Source organism: Physella acuta, unplaced genomic scaffold (assembly GCF_028476545.2).
Source record: "Physella acuta isolate Inbredline_101_S28 unplaced genomic scaffold, ASM2847654v3 ptg000108l, whole genome shotgun sequence".
NCBI classification, from domain to species: domain Eukaryota; kingdom Metazoa; phylum Mollusca; class Gastropoda; family Physidae; genus Physella; species Physella acuta.
Genome location: NW_026731628.1, coordinates 169,730 through 186,340, shown reverse-complemented (window position 1 = coordinate 186,340; position 16,611 = coordinate 169,730). Strand labels below are relative to the sequence as shown.

General features: G+C 40.1%; 1 protein-coding gene across 1 annotated transcript; it reads right to left on the bottom strand.

Moving 5' to 3' along the window:
- Positions 1-3,637: 3,637 nt before the first annotated feature.
- LOC131933931 (uncharacterized) lies at positions 3,638-14,996 on the bottom strand. The gene is made up of 14 exons (XM_059290414.1): positions 14,838-14,996; positions 14,476-14,527; positions 14,113-14,327; positions 13,208-13,409; positions 11,506-11,664; positions 11,221-11,363; positions 10,443-10,668; positions 9,842-9,976; positions 8,972-9,118; positions 7,186-7,292; positions 6,857-7,049; positions 5,987-6,112; positions 5,466-5,633; positions 3,638-4,889 (listed from the first exon to the last, which is right to left on the bottom strand). The coding sequence occupies exons 1-14, from the start codon at positions 14,910-14,912 to the stop codon at positions 4,618-4,620; spliced, it is 2,220 nt and encodes a 739-aa protein (XP_059146397.1). The 5' UTR covers positions 14,913-14,996; the 3' UTR covers positions 3,638-4,617.
- Positions 14,997-16,611: the final 1,615 nt, after the last annotated feature.

Genomic DNA, 16,611 nt, shown 5'->3' with positions numbered 1-16,611 from the left:
TCAATCTACAAACAAGACCTTAAACCTATCAGCCAAACTCAAGTCAATCTACAAACAAGACCTTAAACCTATCAGGCAGTCAAACTCAAGTCAATCTACAAACAAGACCTTAAACCTATCAGCCAAACTCAAGTCAATCTACAAACAAGACCTTAAACCTATTAGCCAAACTCAAGTCAATCTACAAACAAGACCTTAAACCTATCAGGGAGTCATCAATCTACAAACAAGACCTTAAACCTATCAGGCAGTCAAGTCAATCTACAAACAAGACCTTAAACCTATCAGGCAGTCAAGTCAATCTACAAACAAGACCTTAAACCTATCAGGGAGTCATCAATCTACAAACAAGACCTTAAACCTATCAGCCAAACTCAAGTCAATCTACAAACAAGACCTTAAACCTATCAGGCAGTCAAACTCAAGTCAATCTACAAACAAGACCTTAAACCTATCAGGGAGTCGTCAATCTACAAACAAGACCTTAAACCTATCAGCCAAACTCAAGTCAATCTACAAACAAGACCTTAAACCTATCAGGCAGTCAAACTCAAGTCAATCTACAAACAAGACCTTAAACCTATTAGCCAAACTCAAGTCAATCTACAAACAAGACCTTAAACCTATCAGGGAGTCGTCAATCTACAAACAAGACCTTAAACCTATCAGCCAAACTCAAGTCAATCTACAAACAAGACCTTAAACCTATCAGGCAGTCAAACTCAAGTCAATCTACAAACAAGACCTTAAACCTATCAGCCAAACTCAAGTCAATCTACAAACAAGACCTTAAACCTATTAGCCAAACTCAAGTCAATCTACAAACAAGACCTTAAACCTATCAGGGAGTCATCAATCTACAAACAAGACCTTAAACCTATCAGGCAGTCAAGTCAATCTACAAACAAGACCTTAAACCTATCAGGCAGTCAAGTCAATCTACAAACAAGACCTTAAACCTATCAGGGAGTCATCAATCTACAAACAAGACCTTAAACCTATCAGCCAAACTCAAGTCAATCTACAAACAAGACCTTAAACCTATCAGGCAGTCAAACTCAAGTCAATCTACAAACAAGACCTTAAACCTATCAGGGAGTCGTCAATCTACAAACAAGACCTTAAACCTATCAGCCAAACTCAAGTCAATCTACAAACAAGACCTTAAACCTATCAGGCAGTCAAACTCAAGTCAATCTACAAACAAGACCTTAAACCTATTAGCCAAACTCAAGTCAATCTACAAACAAGACCTTAAACCTATCAGGGAGTCATCAATCTACAAACAAGACCTTAAACCTATCAGGCAGTCAAGTCAATCTACAAACAAGACCTTAAACCTATCAGGCAGTCAAGTCAATCTACAAACAAGACCTTAAACCTATCAGGGAGTCATCAATCTACAAACAAGACCTTAAACCTATCAGGCAGTCAAGTCAATCTACAAACAAGACCTTAAACCTATCACCCAAACTCAAGTCAATCTACAAACAAGACCTTAAACCTATCAGCCAAACTCAAGTCAATCTACAAACAAGACCTTAAACCTATCAGGCAGTCAAGTCAATCTACAAACAAGACCTTAAACCTATCAGCCAAACTCAAGTCAATCTACAAACAAGACCTTAAACCTATCAGGGAGTCATCAATCTACAAACAAGACCTTAAACCTATCAGGCAGTCAAGTCAATCTACAAACAAGACCTTAAACCTATCAGGCAGTCAAGTCAATCTACAAACAAGACCTTAAACCTATCAGGGAGTCATCAATCTACAAACAAGACCTTAAACCTATCAGGCAGTCAAGTCAATCTACAAACAAGACCTTAAACCTATCACCCAAACTCAAGTCAATCCACAAACAAGACCTTAAACCTATCAGGCAGTCAAACTCAAGTCAATCTACAAACAAGACCATAAACCTATCAGGCAGTCGTCAATCTACAAACAAGACCATAAACCTATCAGGGAGTCAAGTCAATCTACAAACAAGACCTTAAACCTATCAGGCAGTCGTCAATCTACAAACAAGACCATAAACCTATCAGGGAGTCAAGTCAATCTACAAACAAGACCTTAAACCTATCAGGCAGTCGTCAATCTACAAACAAGACCATAAACCTATCAGGGAGTCAAGTCAATCTACAAACAAGACCTTAAACCTATCAGGCAAACTCAAGTCAATCTACAAACAAGACCTTAAACCTATCAGCCAAACTCAAGTCAATCTACAAACAAGACCTTAAACCTATCAGCCAAACTCAAGTCAATCTACAAACAAGACCTTAAACCTATCAGCCAAACTCAAGTCAATCTACAAACAAGACCTTAAACCTATCAGGCAGTCAAGTCAATCTACAAACAAGACCTTAAACCTATCAGCCAAACTCAAGTCAATCTACAAACAAGACCTTAAACCTATCAGGGAGTCATCAATCTACAAACAAGACCTTAAACCTATCAGGCAGTCAAGTCAACCTACAAACAAGACCTAAAGAGTTGGTTGGCCTTTCCAGCAAATCTAAAGAAATCAGACTTAACTGACTCCTGCCTAACATGAAGATTGTATGCCTTACTTAAATGCAAGTTACACATGTTTTTTAAATCAAAGTTCAATTTTAGGGAGTTTCCACTTTTTTTTTCTATATAAAATATGCACAGCTTTGTTGAAAATTGTTTAGCATTGGATCAATAGTTCTGCAGGTAATGATAGTTTTAATGTTATTCCAAATTTGATGCAGAGAATTTTGGAATAGTTTGCAATTTGGAATCTTTATGCAATGTATATTGGTTTTCTACTGTTAAAACATAATTTAAATACTTTTACTTAATTTTAAAAACATCTAATGCATATAATATGTGCACATAAAAAATTATTAGAAATAGCTCAAATCCTAAATTAACTATTATATTTGAGACAAGAAGTGAGTCATTCTGCCACGGAGGTTCATGATTTTCACATTTCCATTTATATAGAATAGGGTTATAAGTGGGTTTCTTTCATTATGTGTGATGCTTTTTGTTGAGGTTTTGTTTTATTGCTGGATTTTTAACGTTTTTGTTTTTTTTGCCTGTTTATAATGTTGTTTTCTTCATTCCTGTATATAATGCTGTTTTCTTTATTTGTCTTGGATAAAGTTTTCATATGGATTAGTAACCAACCTTTCTTCACATTTTCACAATCTTAAACAGGTCATAAAATCTTGCAGTGTAGATTATTTGAATCATTTAAATTATGTTTCAATTATTTTTTCCAGCTTTATGTTATATTTATGGCATTTGTTATTTTATTGTATATGTTTAAGTTGGAAAAGTTTTTAATGTCCCTTTCTGTTCATTTCAAAAAAATTTTGGTCAAAATTAAGTCAGGTTTCAAGTGTTGAAATTTAAGAATTTCAATTTAATCTCCCATATTATTCATATCTAGTCATGTTAGATTCTATGAAAAAATTTAGGGTAGGCCCTATCTGTTTTAGGGATAGAATATTAGAACCAGTAAGAGCTCTTAAATTCCAAAAATATGGCTGAGAATAAACTTTAGGTGTATACATCTTGTACAAATTGTAAAATCAATATTTGGTGATTTTGTTTGGATGTATTGTTGTAAAGTGATGAGAGATCAATGTTTGTAATTATCCTCCACTCACTTTAAATTGCTCCTAAACTCTGAGTTACAGTCAATATTATTATCTTTTAGTTTTCTACTGCCAATAGTACATTGTAGGCCTATAGTTAGAGGCCCTACTGCATTATCTGCCCCATGTTAATTTTCTTTTTCTGGAAGAGTTGTCTAACATTACCATATGAGTTGTCTGTTTTTACTGTATTTAAGGCCCAGTAACAGAACTTTGAATAAAATTTAACCTTGTTTCAAAATAATTTTACATTTCTGGGTCTTTTCTGCATTAATCTGTCAATAAAAGCTTAAAATTTTAATTTTTTTTTACCAATTTACTTGTTTTAAAATCTTGAAGGATATAAATTAGTTTTTAATAGTAAGCAAATAGCCTTCCAACTGGCTGCCACATAATATTAATATCTATAATTAGTCAACAGTGTGAAAATGTACACTTGTAATAAAAGTTTGTATCTGCTAACAAAACTTTCATCTACAGCTTTTATAATGTCCAAATCTTTACCATCCAAATCTTTGTCTACATTTTTAATGTAAAAATTTTCAAATTTTTAATGCCCAAATCTTTACCATCTAAATCTTTTATGTTTACATTTTTAATGTGAAAATGTTCAAATTTTTAATGCCCAAAGTTTTACTATCCAAATCTTTAATGTCCAAATTTTTAATATAAATCTGGTTTCACTAGATAGTGTAAAATGTTATAGTCCACAATTTTAAATTGAATGCACCATTATGTATTTTATGAACCAATGCTTGTACATTTATTGAATTTATTAAACAAAATGCAATTTTCTCACTTTTGACAATGTAAATAATAAGTTAAAAACAATGAGGCTTTATTAATAGACAAAAAAGTTGTTAGGGTTTAAATACAATGGATAAATCAACTTTAAATTATGTTGGTAATGCTGATATCAGCCTAAAAATCAAGGGTAAATGTTGGGATTAAATAGGATAGTTAATTCAGTTTAAAATCTAGGTTAATTGGGTTTAAATAAAATGGTGAATTCAGCCTTAAAATCTGCATCCTCAGGGTTATATGGGTACCACATGGGGTAGTTGGTGTTCCAGATGTTGTTGTAGAGGTTGAAGGAGATGTTGGTGATGCTGGAGCAGGGGAAGGGCTGGAGGGGGACGGGGAAAGGTGAATCGATGTGGTCAGTTGTCCCAATCAGGACCAAAGGCACATCTTGACTGTACAGCTGAAGGCCTTTATAGTTCTCATCTACCAGGTACACACTTGTAGAGATACCTGCGGACCAAAGGTAAAACGGGTAGGCTTATCTATCATTCGATACTTTCAATTTACATTGCAAGCTGACCCTAAAGTTAACTTAGAACTAAAGGAGTGATCCATAAATGACATCGCGCCTTTTTGACGAATTTTACCTCCCCCTCTCCTCCGTCACACATCGTCACAAAGAGCCAGACCCCCTCCCCATAAATGACGTCACAACTCAGCCTACAACCCCCCCCCCCCCCCCCCCTCAAAATTGCAGTTGAATTTTTCTTAAAATACGATATATTTCTAAAATCTTGTCAGAACTCTGTCAACATAGAGTATTTTGATCAATTCCTATTTCAATTTATTAAAACAGTTTTCTAAAACGCGAAATAACGGCGGAAACTCGTTGTCTAACAGTGCTTTTTTATAATGCAAAAGTGTGACATCACACCATTTGAACCCCCCCCCCCCCCACTCCCCTTCATCACACACCGTCACAAAATTACGGACCCCCCCCCCTACGAGTGTGACGCCATTTATGGACGACCCCTAAAACTGACGTCATGACTTGAGCAACCGGCCAGAGCAGCACGGGCAACTCACCATGAACATATTGGCTGCCGTTGAGCACTACGTCACACGGGTCAATGATCTGGTAGAGCTTCTCCAGGTACCACTTCTGACCTTTGGACTGAGGAGAGAATCCAAAGGAGATCGACTCTGGGAGTCTGGTGGTCGTTTTACCCAGCATCAGCAGCGTCACGTTAACCCCTGAATGACCAACAGAAAAATATGCACTGGAATTGTATTATAAAACACACAAAAATCGTCTAGTGGAAAAATATTTTTGGGCTTTTGCCATTATCATATTTTATATCGAAAAAAATGACGTATTGTGAGGATTAAAATTATAAGACAGTTTGAAAATTCCCTTTCGTAGGTAGAACTTAATTAGAATTTGTTAGCCTTCCTTAAAAATATCCTTAAATATTTATTAATACCTACTTTGTTTGTGAAACTCATTAATATTGGTTAGCTATCAGTACAATATAAGCCTAAATATCTAACTATTCTATAGGTTTTGATTAAAATTTGTTATAGCCATTATTGAAAAATATGCTTACACTGCATTAAGGAGTCGGAGACATACTGGACATAGAAAACTCTAGGGGCGCCATATTTTGTCCTTGTCTGCTCGTCTTTTGTTGTTGCTTTAACCCAAAAGTCGCAGCTGGAGATGTTGAGTCCGACTGGTTGAACAAAAGTAAACATGAGTAATGTTGAGGCCGACTGGTTTAACAAAAGTGAACATGAGAAGAAATGTTGAGGCCGACTGGTTGAACAAAAGTGAACATGGGAAATGTTGAGGCCGACTGGTTTAACAAAAGTGAACATGGGAAATGTTGAGGCCGACTGGTTTAACAAAATTGAACATGGGAAATGTTGAGGCCGACTGGTTTAACAAAAGTGAACATGGGAAATGTTGAGGCCGACTGGTTTAACAAAAGTGAACATGGGAAATGTTGAGGCCGACTGGTTTAACAAAAGTGAACATGGGAAATGTTGAGGCCGACTGGTTTAACAAAAGTGAACATGGGAAATGTTGAGGCCGACTGGTTTAACAAAAGTGAACATGGGAAATGTTGAGGCCGACTGGTTTAACAAAAGTGAACATGAGAAATGTTGAGGCCGACTGGTTTAACAAAAGTGAACATGGGAAATGTTGAGGCCGACTGGTTTAACAAAAGTGAACATGGGAAATGTTGAGGCCGACTGGTTTAACAAAAGTGAACATGAGAAATGTTTAGTGAACTACGCTCGCCGCATCTACTCTCATCACCAGAGCTGGTAGATTTTAAGAGTCCTAAAGGTCAATGACCTTAAATTAATACATTCAGGTTTCATCCTTTACATAAAGGATGAATAATTTCTTACTTTTAAGTCGGTGAGTGCAGTTATAACGTTGTAACTACGTATATAAAAATAGAACCTACTATTTTTATACAAGTTGAGCACAGTGACCTCCCATCTTCTCTTCTCAGGGTGAGCGTTTTGTGTCATGTTTGGCTTATCGTAGCCCACCCCCGACACGTAGTTGTACTGTTTGGCCATGTCGATAAAATCTTGCTCGACGTACGTGTCGTAGATCAGCTGACCCAGGCGAGAGGTAGGTGAGGCCCACTCTTGCTGTAGGGCAGTAGAGTGGGGGAGTTATCAAACATACTCTTCATATGTTTGTGAGTTATTAAACATACTCTATTATTTAAAGTGGTATTCATTTAATTATAAACTGTCGGCCATGAAGCAGCTACCAATAGTTTACCTGGTTGACTGGGTCGTAGAGCCGAGAGATGGAGCCGTCACTGGCAAACTTGATGATGACGCCGTTGTTACAGTAGTAGTCCGTGTCGACCTGAGCTTCAGAGTACCCTGGGGGGGGGGGGGGGGAGAGACATACAGCAAGGCGAAGTCAAGCAGTTATGTAGGCTAATTGATGTTATCTACCACTACATTTGGACAATCTGCAAGTCACCCTCTTCTGAATTTGAGGCCACCATTCCTTGTAGTGGATGCTTTAGTGCCACCCTCCTCCTCCCTCAGCCAAATTAATTTTTAAAATATTGATTACTCCCTACCTGTAAGGTCAACCTCCCTCCCTACCTGTAAGGTCAACCTCCTTCTACCTGTAAGGTCAGGCTCCCTCCCTACCTGTAAGGTCGACCTCCCCCTACCTGTAAAGTCAACCTCCCCCTACCTGTAAGGTGAGGCTCCCTCCCTACCTATAAGGTCAACCTCCATCCCTATCTGTAAGGTCAGGATACCTACCTGTAAGGTCAACCTCCCCCTACCTGTAAGGTCAACCTCCCCCTACCTGTAAGGTCAACCTCCCCCTACCTGTAAGGTCAACCTCCCCCTACCTGTAAGGTCAACCTCCCCCTACCTGTAAGGTCAACCTCCCTCCCTACCTGTAAGGTCAACCTCCCTCCCTACCTGTAAGGTCAACCTCCCTCCCTACCTGTAAGGTCAACCTCCCTCCCTACCTGTAAGGTCAACCTCCCTCCCTACCTGTAAGGTCAACCTCCCTCCCTACCTGTAAGGTCAACCTCCCTCCCTACCTGTAAGGTCAACCTCCCTCCCTACCTGTAAGGTCAACCTCCCTCCCTACCTGTAAGGTCAACCTCCCTCCCTACCTGTAAGGTCAACCTCCCTCCAGTGGCGGAACTAGAAATCAAGGGCTCCCCCGCAAAGAAAAATCTAGGGCCCCCTATATATATATATATATATATATATATATATATATATATATATATATATATATATATATATGATCTATATCCTGAGTAATTTAGTTTACTTCATTGCAATATATAACCATTCTGAGAGAACAAAACAGAAAAAAATTTAGTCCAAACTCAATGTAAGTCAGAATGAGCGTCTTAAACATGCTGATCAAAAATATATAAAGACGTTAGTTTGATTCGTGAATAAGGTTTCTCGCGTTATGTTTATTTTTTTCATTTTTGGCTTTTATAATATCAATTTTGAAAACATTGATTTTTATAGCTATACTGTTGTATAGTATGTCTTATTTAAGTAACAATTCAGAGAATCAATTGCTTTTTAATATACATAGTACAAAACTATTTAAATGAGCTTCGTGGGCATCCCTATTTTAAAGAAGGGCAGTACGTCATGGAAGTAGTGTGAATGTTTACCTACCTTTCAAACTATAGCTCTTGTAGATTTTAAAATATTTTTCTACGCAACAATCTCTGCTATAGTAGACCTGTTTTTTTTTTTTTTTTTACAAAACCACTTTCAAGATGCATGAAAACATAATTTTTGAAAAAAAAATGCATTGTTTTTTGGTCGGAACTGAGCCCCTAAACGTCCTGGCCCCCCCCCCCCCCCGCATTGCGGGGTCTGGCGGTATGGTAGTTCCGCCCCTGCCTCCCTCCCTACCTGTAAGGTCAACCTCCCTCCCTACCTGTAAGGTCAACCTCCCTCCCTACCTGTAAGGTCAACCTCCCCCTACCTGTAAGGTCAGGCTCCCTCCCTACCTGTAAGGTCAGCCTCCCTCCCTACCTGTAAGGTCAACCTCCCCCTACCTGTAAGGTCAGGCTCCCTAGCCACCAGATAGTCGAACTCCTGCTCTACTTGTTGCCTCAGTGGATGGTCGCCTAGAGCGTCAAGGGCAAGGTCAATGAACTGTCGCTGCTCTCTCCAGGTGTCTTCGTTTGTCTTGTACGGCTGGGCTAGAGACAGGCAATAATCAACTTTATGGCTGGGCTAGACACAGGCAATAATCAACTTTATGGTTGGGCTAGAGACGGGCAATAATCAACTTTATGGTTGGGCTAGAGACAAACAATAATGAACTTTATGGATGGGCTAGAGACAGGCAATAATCAACTTTATGGCTGGGCTAGAGACAGGCAATAATCAACTTTTTAGGTCGGGTGTCATAAATTTACTTTGTCTAGCAGCCTCTATAAAACTTACTTTGTCTAGCAGCCTCTATAAAACTTACTTTGTCTAGCAGCCTCTATAAAACTTACTTTGTTTAGCAGCCTCTATAAAACTTACTTTGTCTAGCAGCCTCTATAAAACTTACTTTGTCTAGCAGCCTCTATAAAACTTACTTTGTCTAGCAGCCTCTATAAAACTTACTTTGTCTAGCAGCCTCTATAAAACTTACTTTGTCTAGCAGCCTCTATAAAACTTACTTTGTTTAGCAGCCTCTATAAAACTTACTTTGTCTAGCAGCCTCTATAAAACTTACTTTGTTTAGCAGCCTCTATAAAACTTACTTTGTCTAGCAGCCTCTATAAAACTTACTTTGTTTAGCAGCCTCTATAAAACTTACTTTGTTTAGCAGCCTCTATAAAACTTACTTTGTTTAGCAGCCTCTATAAAACTTACTTTGTTTAGCAGCCTCTATAAAACTTACTTTGTCTAGCAGCCTTTATAAAACTTACTTTGTCTAGCAGCCTCCAAAGCCTCGTTGCTCCAGGCTATGTAGTCTATGACGCCATGGGAACCCCAGGTGTGTTCAGGTAATTTGACCAGGAACCTCGCCATGTTGATAACTCGAGGGTCGTTAGCGCACTCACCTGCACGATCATCAAACACGTCACAACATGCAGCAAGTCATGACAAAATCAAAGCAAACCTACCCACATACAGGTTTATGTTGGTTTAAGTAAACAGAGAGAAATGACGTACTCGAGTCAAGTAAACAGAGGAATGACGTACTCGAGTCAAGTAAACAGAGGAGTGACGTACTTGAGTCAAGTAAACAGAGGAGTGACGTACTTGAGTCAAGTAAACAGAGGAATGACGTACTTGAGTCAAGTAAACAGAGGAATGACGTACTTGAGTCAAGTAAATAGAGGAATGACGTACTTGAGTCAAGTAAACAGAGGAATGACGTACTTGAGTCAAGTAAACAGAGGAATGACGTACTTGAGTCAAGTAAATAGAGGAATGACGTACTTGAGTCAAGTAAACAGTAATGACGTACTTGACTCAAGTTAACAGTAATGACGTACTTGACTCAAGTTAACAGTAATGACGTACCTGATTCCTGACAGCTCTGCCAGACTCTCACAAAGGCGCGGTACTGAGAATATTTCTTGGGGTCACTTGTGATGCCCTGTATCCAGGTGTCGCCGATCTCGAACGTTCTCACGGGCAGCGTTTGTTTGATGGTCTCCAGAACCTCCACGTAGTTGTCGAACGTTGAGGCTACGAGTTGAGCCCCCGGGAACTCAGAGCGTAAGATCTCGTAGTAGCCCAGGACTTCCTGGAGTATTGTCGTCAAGAATAACGTCGTGAACTTGGTGTGCTACATGTGCTTGTGTGTGTGTGTGTGTGCTTGTGTGTGTGTGTGTGCTTTTGTGTGTGTGTGTGAGGACTTCCTGGAGTGTTGGCGTCAAGATTAACGTCGTGAACTTGGTGTGCTACATGTGCTTGTGTGTGTGTGTGCTTGTGTGTGTGTGTGTGTGTGTGAGGACTTCCTGGAGTATTGGCGTCAAGATTAATGTCGTGAACTTGGTGTGCTACATGTGCTTGTGTGTGTGTACTTGTGTGTGTGTGTGTGCTTTTGTGTGCTTTTGTGTGTGTGTGTGAGGACTTCCTGGAGTATTGGCGTCAAGATTAATGTCGTGAACTTGGTGTGCTACATGTGCTTGTGTGTGTGTGTGTGTGTGTGTGCTTGTGTGTGTGTGTGTGTGTGTGTGAGTGTGTGCTTGTGATTTTAAATTGGTGTGTACGTGCTGGTGTAAGTTTTGAGTATCGAAGAAAGTTTTGGAATAAAAAAAATTGTAGAAAATGTGAAGACCAGGGCATAGTGTACCTGGATCTGTAGCGGCGGTCCAGTGTTGTCAGTTCTAAAGGCGAAACACAAGACCTCATCTAGACCATCAGCCACGATACATTTGTCTCTGGCCAGACCCCCGGGGTGGGCGGGGTCAGGCCCTGGGTTCAGTGGGTAGCCACCTAGCGCAAGGTTTAAGATTAGACTTTAACATTGATTATCATTCAGATATATTTATTTGATAGATGGCATGATGTCAATACACAACACGGCACACTTTAGAAGATGATGTTGTTTTATAACGGCGGTGACTCTAAGACTGACCTTTGACCCAGAACGCCATCAAGCCATCAGGATCTGTTTCACGAAACTTCCAGACAAATGGGGAGGGGACGTCAGGGGGTGCCGTGCCAGGGTTCACACCCACAGATATGGCCTTGATGCCATTCATCAGTAGCGATGGTAGGACAGCTTTAGTGATACCTGCAAGGTAGGACAGCTTTAGTGATACCTGCAAGGTGGGACAGATTTAGTGATACCTGCAAGGTGGGACAGCTTTAGTGATACCTGCAAGGTAGGACAGCTTTAGTGATACCTGCAAGGTGGGACAGATTTAGTGATACCTGCGAGGTGGGACAGATTTAGTGATACCTGCAAGGTGCGACAGATTTAGTGATACCTGCAAGGTGGGACAGCTTTAGTTATACCTGCAAGGTGGGACAGCTTTAGTGATACCTGCAAGGTGGGACAGATTTAGTGATACCTGCAAGGTGGGACAGATTTAGTGATACCTGCAAGGTGGGACAGATGTAGTGATACCTGCAAGGTGGGACAGCTTTAGTTATACCTGCAAGGTGGGACAACTTTAGTGATCAAGGTAGGACAGCTTTAGTGATACCTGCAAGGTAGGACAGCTTTAGTGATACCTGCAAGGTAGGACAGCTTTAGTGATACCTGCAAGGTGGGACAGCTTTAGTGATACCTGCAAGGTGGGACAGATTTAGTGATACCCTCAAGGTGGGACAGCTTTAGTTATACCTGCAAGGTGGGACAGCTTTAGTTATACCTGCAAGGTAGGACACCTTTAGTGATACCTGCAAGGTAGGACAGCTTTAGTGATACCTGCAAGGTAGGACAGCTTTAGTGATACCTGCAAGGTGGGACAGATTTAGTGATACCTGCAAGGTGGGACAGCTTTAGTTATACCTGCAAGGTGGGACAGCTTTAGTTATACCTGCAAGGTAGGACAGCTTTAGTGATACCTGCAAGGTGGGACAGCTTTAGTGATACCTGCAAGGTGGGACAGATTTAGTGATACCTGCAAGGTGGGACAGCTTTAGTGATACCTGCATGGTAGGACAGCTTTAGTGATACCTGCAAGGTGGGACAACTTTAGTGATCAAAGTAGGACAGCTTTAGTGATACCTGCAAGGTAGGACAGCTTTAGTGATACCTGCAAGGTAGGACAGCTTTAGTGATACCTGCAAGGTAGGACATCTTTAGTGATACCTGCAGGGTAGGACAACTTTAGTGATACCTGCAAGGTAGGACAGCTTTAGTGATACCTGCAAGGTAGGACAGCTTTAGTGATACCTGCAAGGTAGGACAACTTTAGTGATACCTGCAAGGTAGGACAACTTTAGTGATACCTGCAAGGTAGGACAGCTTTAGTGATACATGCAAGGTAGGACAACTTTAGTGATACCTGCAAGGTAGGACAGCTTTAGTGATACCCTCAAGGTAGGACAACTTTAGTAATCAAGGTAGGACAACTTTAGTGATCAAGGTAGGACAACTTTAGTGATACCTGCAAGATAGGACAGCTTTAGTGATACTTGAAAGGTAGGACAGCTTTAGTGATACTTGAAAGGTAGGACAGCTTTAGTGATACTTGAAAGGTAGGACAGCTTTAGTGATACCTTCAAGGTAGGACAGCTTTAGTGATCAAGGTAGAACAGCTTTAGGACAGCTTTAGCGATGAAGGTAGGACAGCTTTAGTGACACAACATGTTCACACGGTCCCTACCCGGTACGTCTCGCTGGCTCATGGTGGGGTGGCTCCTGTGGATGTTAAACATGGCGTCCAATCGCTTGGCCATGGAGAGACCGGCGTCAAACAGGTAGGTCCCAATGAAGTCTGTCTGCATGTTGAAGGGGCTGGCGTGCCACGCAATGTGACCTTCAAGGACGGCAAGCCGGAAGTCATTTTGTTCAGCAAGACTAGGGCACTGTGGGGAGTGGCATCAAGGGCATTGACTATATGCTAGGGCATAATTCTTGAGGGGCATGGACTATATGCTAGGGCATAAATGTTGAGTTTATATCAAGGGCATTGACTACATGCAAGGGCATAATTCTTGAGGGGCATGGACTATAAGCTAGGGCATAATTCTTGAATTGTTGAGTTAACGTCAGGAGCTGGACTACATGCTCGGGCATCATTGTAGCAGAAGGCGTGGTCGGACGGGAGAGCCCACGACATCTAATCCGTAAGTCACAAGTTTGGATCCTGGGCTCGAATTTAAAGGCTGAAGGACGTCCCAGTCCACCCAGCTCTGAGGGTTACCTGACTCACCTTAAGGAAAGTAAAGGCGGCTGGGCATAGTTTTGGCCACATTTATTGGCGAGGTAGCAGAAACAGATGAATTCTACTTCATCTGCTACATGGACCCCCATGTTTGAAATGGGGGATCAGGGGCAGTAACTAGACATGACGTGACTGTAAGGAGTTGGACATCTCTTAGGGGGGGCTTTGCCCCCGAACATTTTTTACCGCCCCCCCCGAACGAAATTTATATAATTTATATGAAAATATAGACTTTTAACAGTGTCCGCACCCCCCCCCCCTCGAAGAAAGTCTTCCGCCCCCCCCCCCCCGAAAAATTCAAGCGCCCCCCGGAGAAAAAAGTCTGGAAGAAACACTGCACATACCTTGAGTGGGACGCCCAGCAATGTGATGTTGGGACAGTCTAGGTAAAGGGAGACAAGCCATGGGTGGGTTGTGTAGATAAACCTCTCCGTGTAGCCCAGCTGGATTAAGGTTCTTGACGTGTTGATGGCCCTGACGAAGTACTCCGTCATGTAACGGTTGAGGACTTGGACGATGAAACCTGCGTCTAGGTCGATGCCGTCAGAGTAGCCGACATCTAATTCATTAGAGGTTTTAATTAGCGGTCAGAGTTTATATTGGCATAATGCTTAATTGCAACAGTTAAACATAACTAAGCTTAATCGTGTGTCAATGTGTCAGGTGAAAGTGTCAATGTGTCAGGTGAAAGAGCCAACTGGACTTACCTAGATGGTTCATAAATACAATGTGAACTTTATTGATTGGCGAGTCATGCTTCTGTAGAACGTCAAAGAAAACTATTTTAGAACTCCACGGATCGCTCAGACCAAATCAAAACATACAAAATATGTGCTTGAACATTTGTAAGTCCTAACATAAATTCAAGAAACCACAGCTTTTATATGTGAAAGTAAGATATCAGAGCTACCTGATATATGTGCGTCTGTTAGTATCTAATGGTTAATTAAAACATTAAAGCTTATGATTATTACAACCATTTTGTCTCACATTGATGTATGTATTTAAGATTCTTTTTTACAGGTGAGCTTAGAAATACACTTATTGGTGATCTAATACATGTACCTACCTGGACGGTTTTAGCCGCATGTACACAAGATATGACGACACAGCACACAAACAAGAGACTAGGAGATCTATACATATTGACGACCTCAGCAATTTATTTGCATCAGTTTCTCCTCAACTATCCTATAATACTAAAGTTTCCTAACAGATGTACCCGTCAGTATTGTCCTTGTGATACAAACTAAAGCGGTCAAAGTTTGATAGGACAAAGAATGCAAGGAGTGGAGAATGGTTTGTCTTGTTATCAATACATCTTACAGATATCGATATTTGAAGTATAGATTTTGTATCTTGCTGCAAGCATCATGTCTTTCTTATAATTGTCTAGTCGACATAACACGAACATATTAATGTATCAACGTCGCTACGTCCAAGTTTACACGCCAATGTGACCACGATAGTGTCCAACTGGGTGTGTCTACATTGATATGCATACATCGATATGTTAATATTGATGTGTTAACGTAAATTTGTTTACAGACAGTGATAACATTTAGGTTAACCAGAGAACTACAGTTAGTGATAACATTTAGGTTAACCAGAGAACTACAGTCAGTGATAACATTTAGGTTAACCAGAGAACTACAGACAGTAATAACATTTAGGTTAACCAGAGAACTACAGTCAGTGATAACATTTAGGTTAAACAGAGAACTACAGACAGTGATAACATCTAGGTGGTGACGTGAGGCTGCAATATCTCTAAGTTGACAATCTTGTCTTATAGTGCAGCAAGAGATATTTAGATGGTAGCTTTCTAAGTGTGCTATCCTGTTATTTTCCACAAAACATTACAATGTTTATGTATCGTAATATGGCATCTGGTCATCTATGACCTGTGTAATGATTTTTTCCCAGATATGACACTTTTTTTCAGAGGCTGACAGAAAAATGTAATATGGCCGAATGAATATTGCAAAAAATATTGGCCCGATATTCAATGCCAAAGAACCCAAAAAACTTTTTGAAATTTTACCTCGATTTTCAAAAAAACTTTATAAAATGGAATATGACCTCTGGTAAACTTTGACCGCTTTAATGTTTTTTCCATATTCAATACACAGTGTTGAATATACTTTTATAATAATAGTGAATGTATGATTTATTTGTATTGGTGAAGATGTTTTTGGAGTAAACGCGCTTTGATGTGTTATTGAGCTCGACTGTATTTAATTTGGTATCGACGTAATTTGTGTTTACTTGGTGCTTAGTGGTGGTACCGACACTATTTGTGTTTACTTGGTACTTTAACACCCAGACAAGGAAGAGTCTCATAAAGAACTACCGCGACTATATTTTAAGACGTGATTATAATTAACAGAAACACAAATAATTGGAGTAATTATTTTTTAATTATGTTGTGTCTCATGTAACTTCTATGTAAACAACAGTCCCTCTATGTGTCGTGTTATTACGGCGGCTGAGCATTGATCCACCCAACCCCATCCTTTTTGTTTCCTGTCAATTTCACAAATTAAAGTTCCTTAACTCACACTCCGAGAACAAGAGAGTTCTCTGACTTGTTTTGTTTAGCGCGTGACTTGAGACTGTTAAAATAATTATCTGACTGAACTTAGTCCACATTGATTTTTCTACAAATATGTTTGGCTTTATAATTGAGTTTGATCACGAAGTCCAGCAGCTAGACTGTTTAGTTCGTCTGTCTAATAATAGTCTCAGTTAATCTAGACAATAAATAGATATGGGGCGAGATATTGCTTATATTTTCTAGCGACTGCAGCTTTGAGTTTTGTCCGTGGCTGTTGTATCCTGTT

Bases quoted from the DNA above. Each gene is read 5' to 3' on its own strand.
- LOC131933931 (XM_059290414.1), bottom strand. From the start codon at position 14,912: ATGTATAGATCTCCTAGTCTCTTGTTTGTGTGCTGTGTCGTCATATCT. The intron at 11,665-13,207 runs GTAGGGACCGTG...CCTACCTTGCAG, and splicing joins GAGCCAGCGAGACGTACCGG to GTATCACTAAAGCTGTCCTA. The intron at 6,113-6,856 runs GTAGGTTCTATT...TTGTTCAACCAG, and splicing joins GCTCAACTTGTATAAAAATA to TCGGACTCAACATCTCCAGC.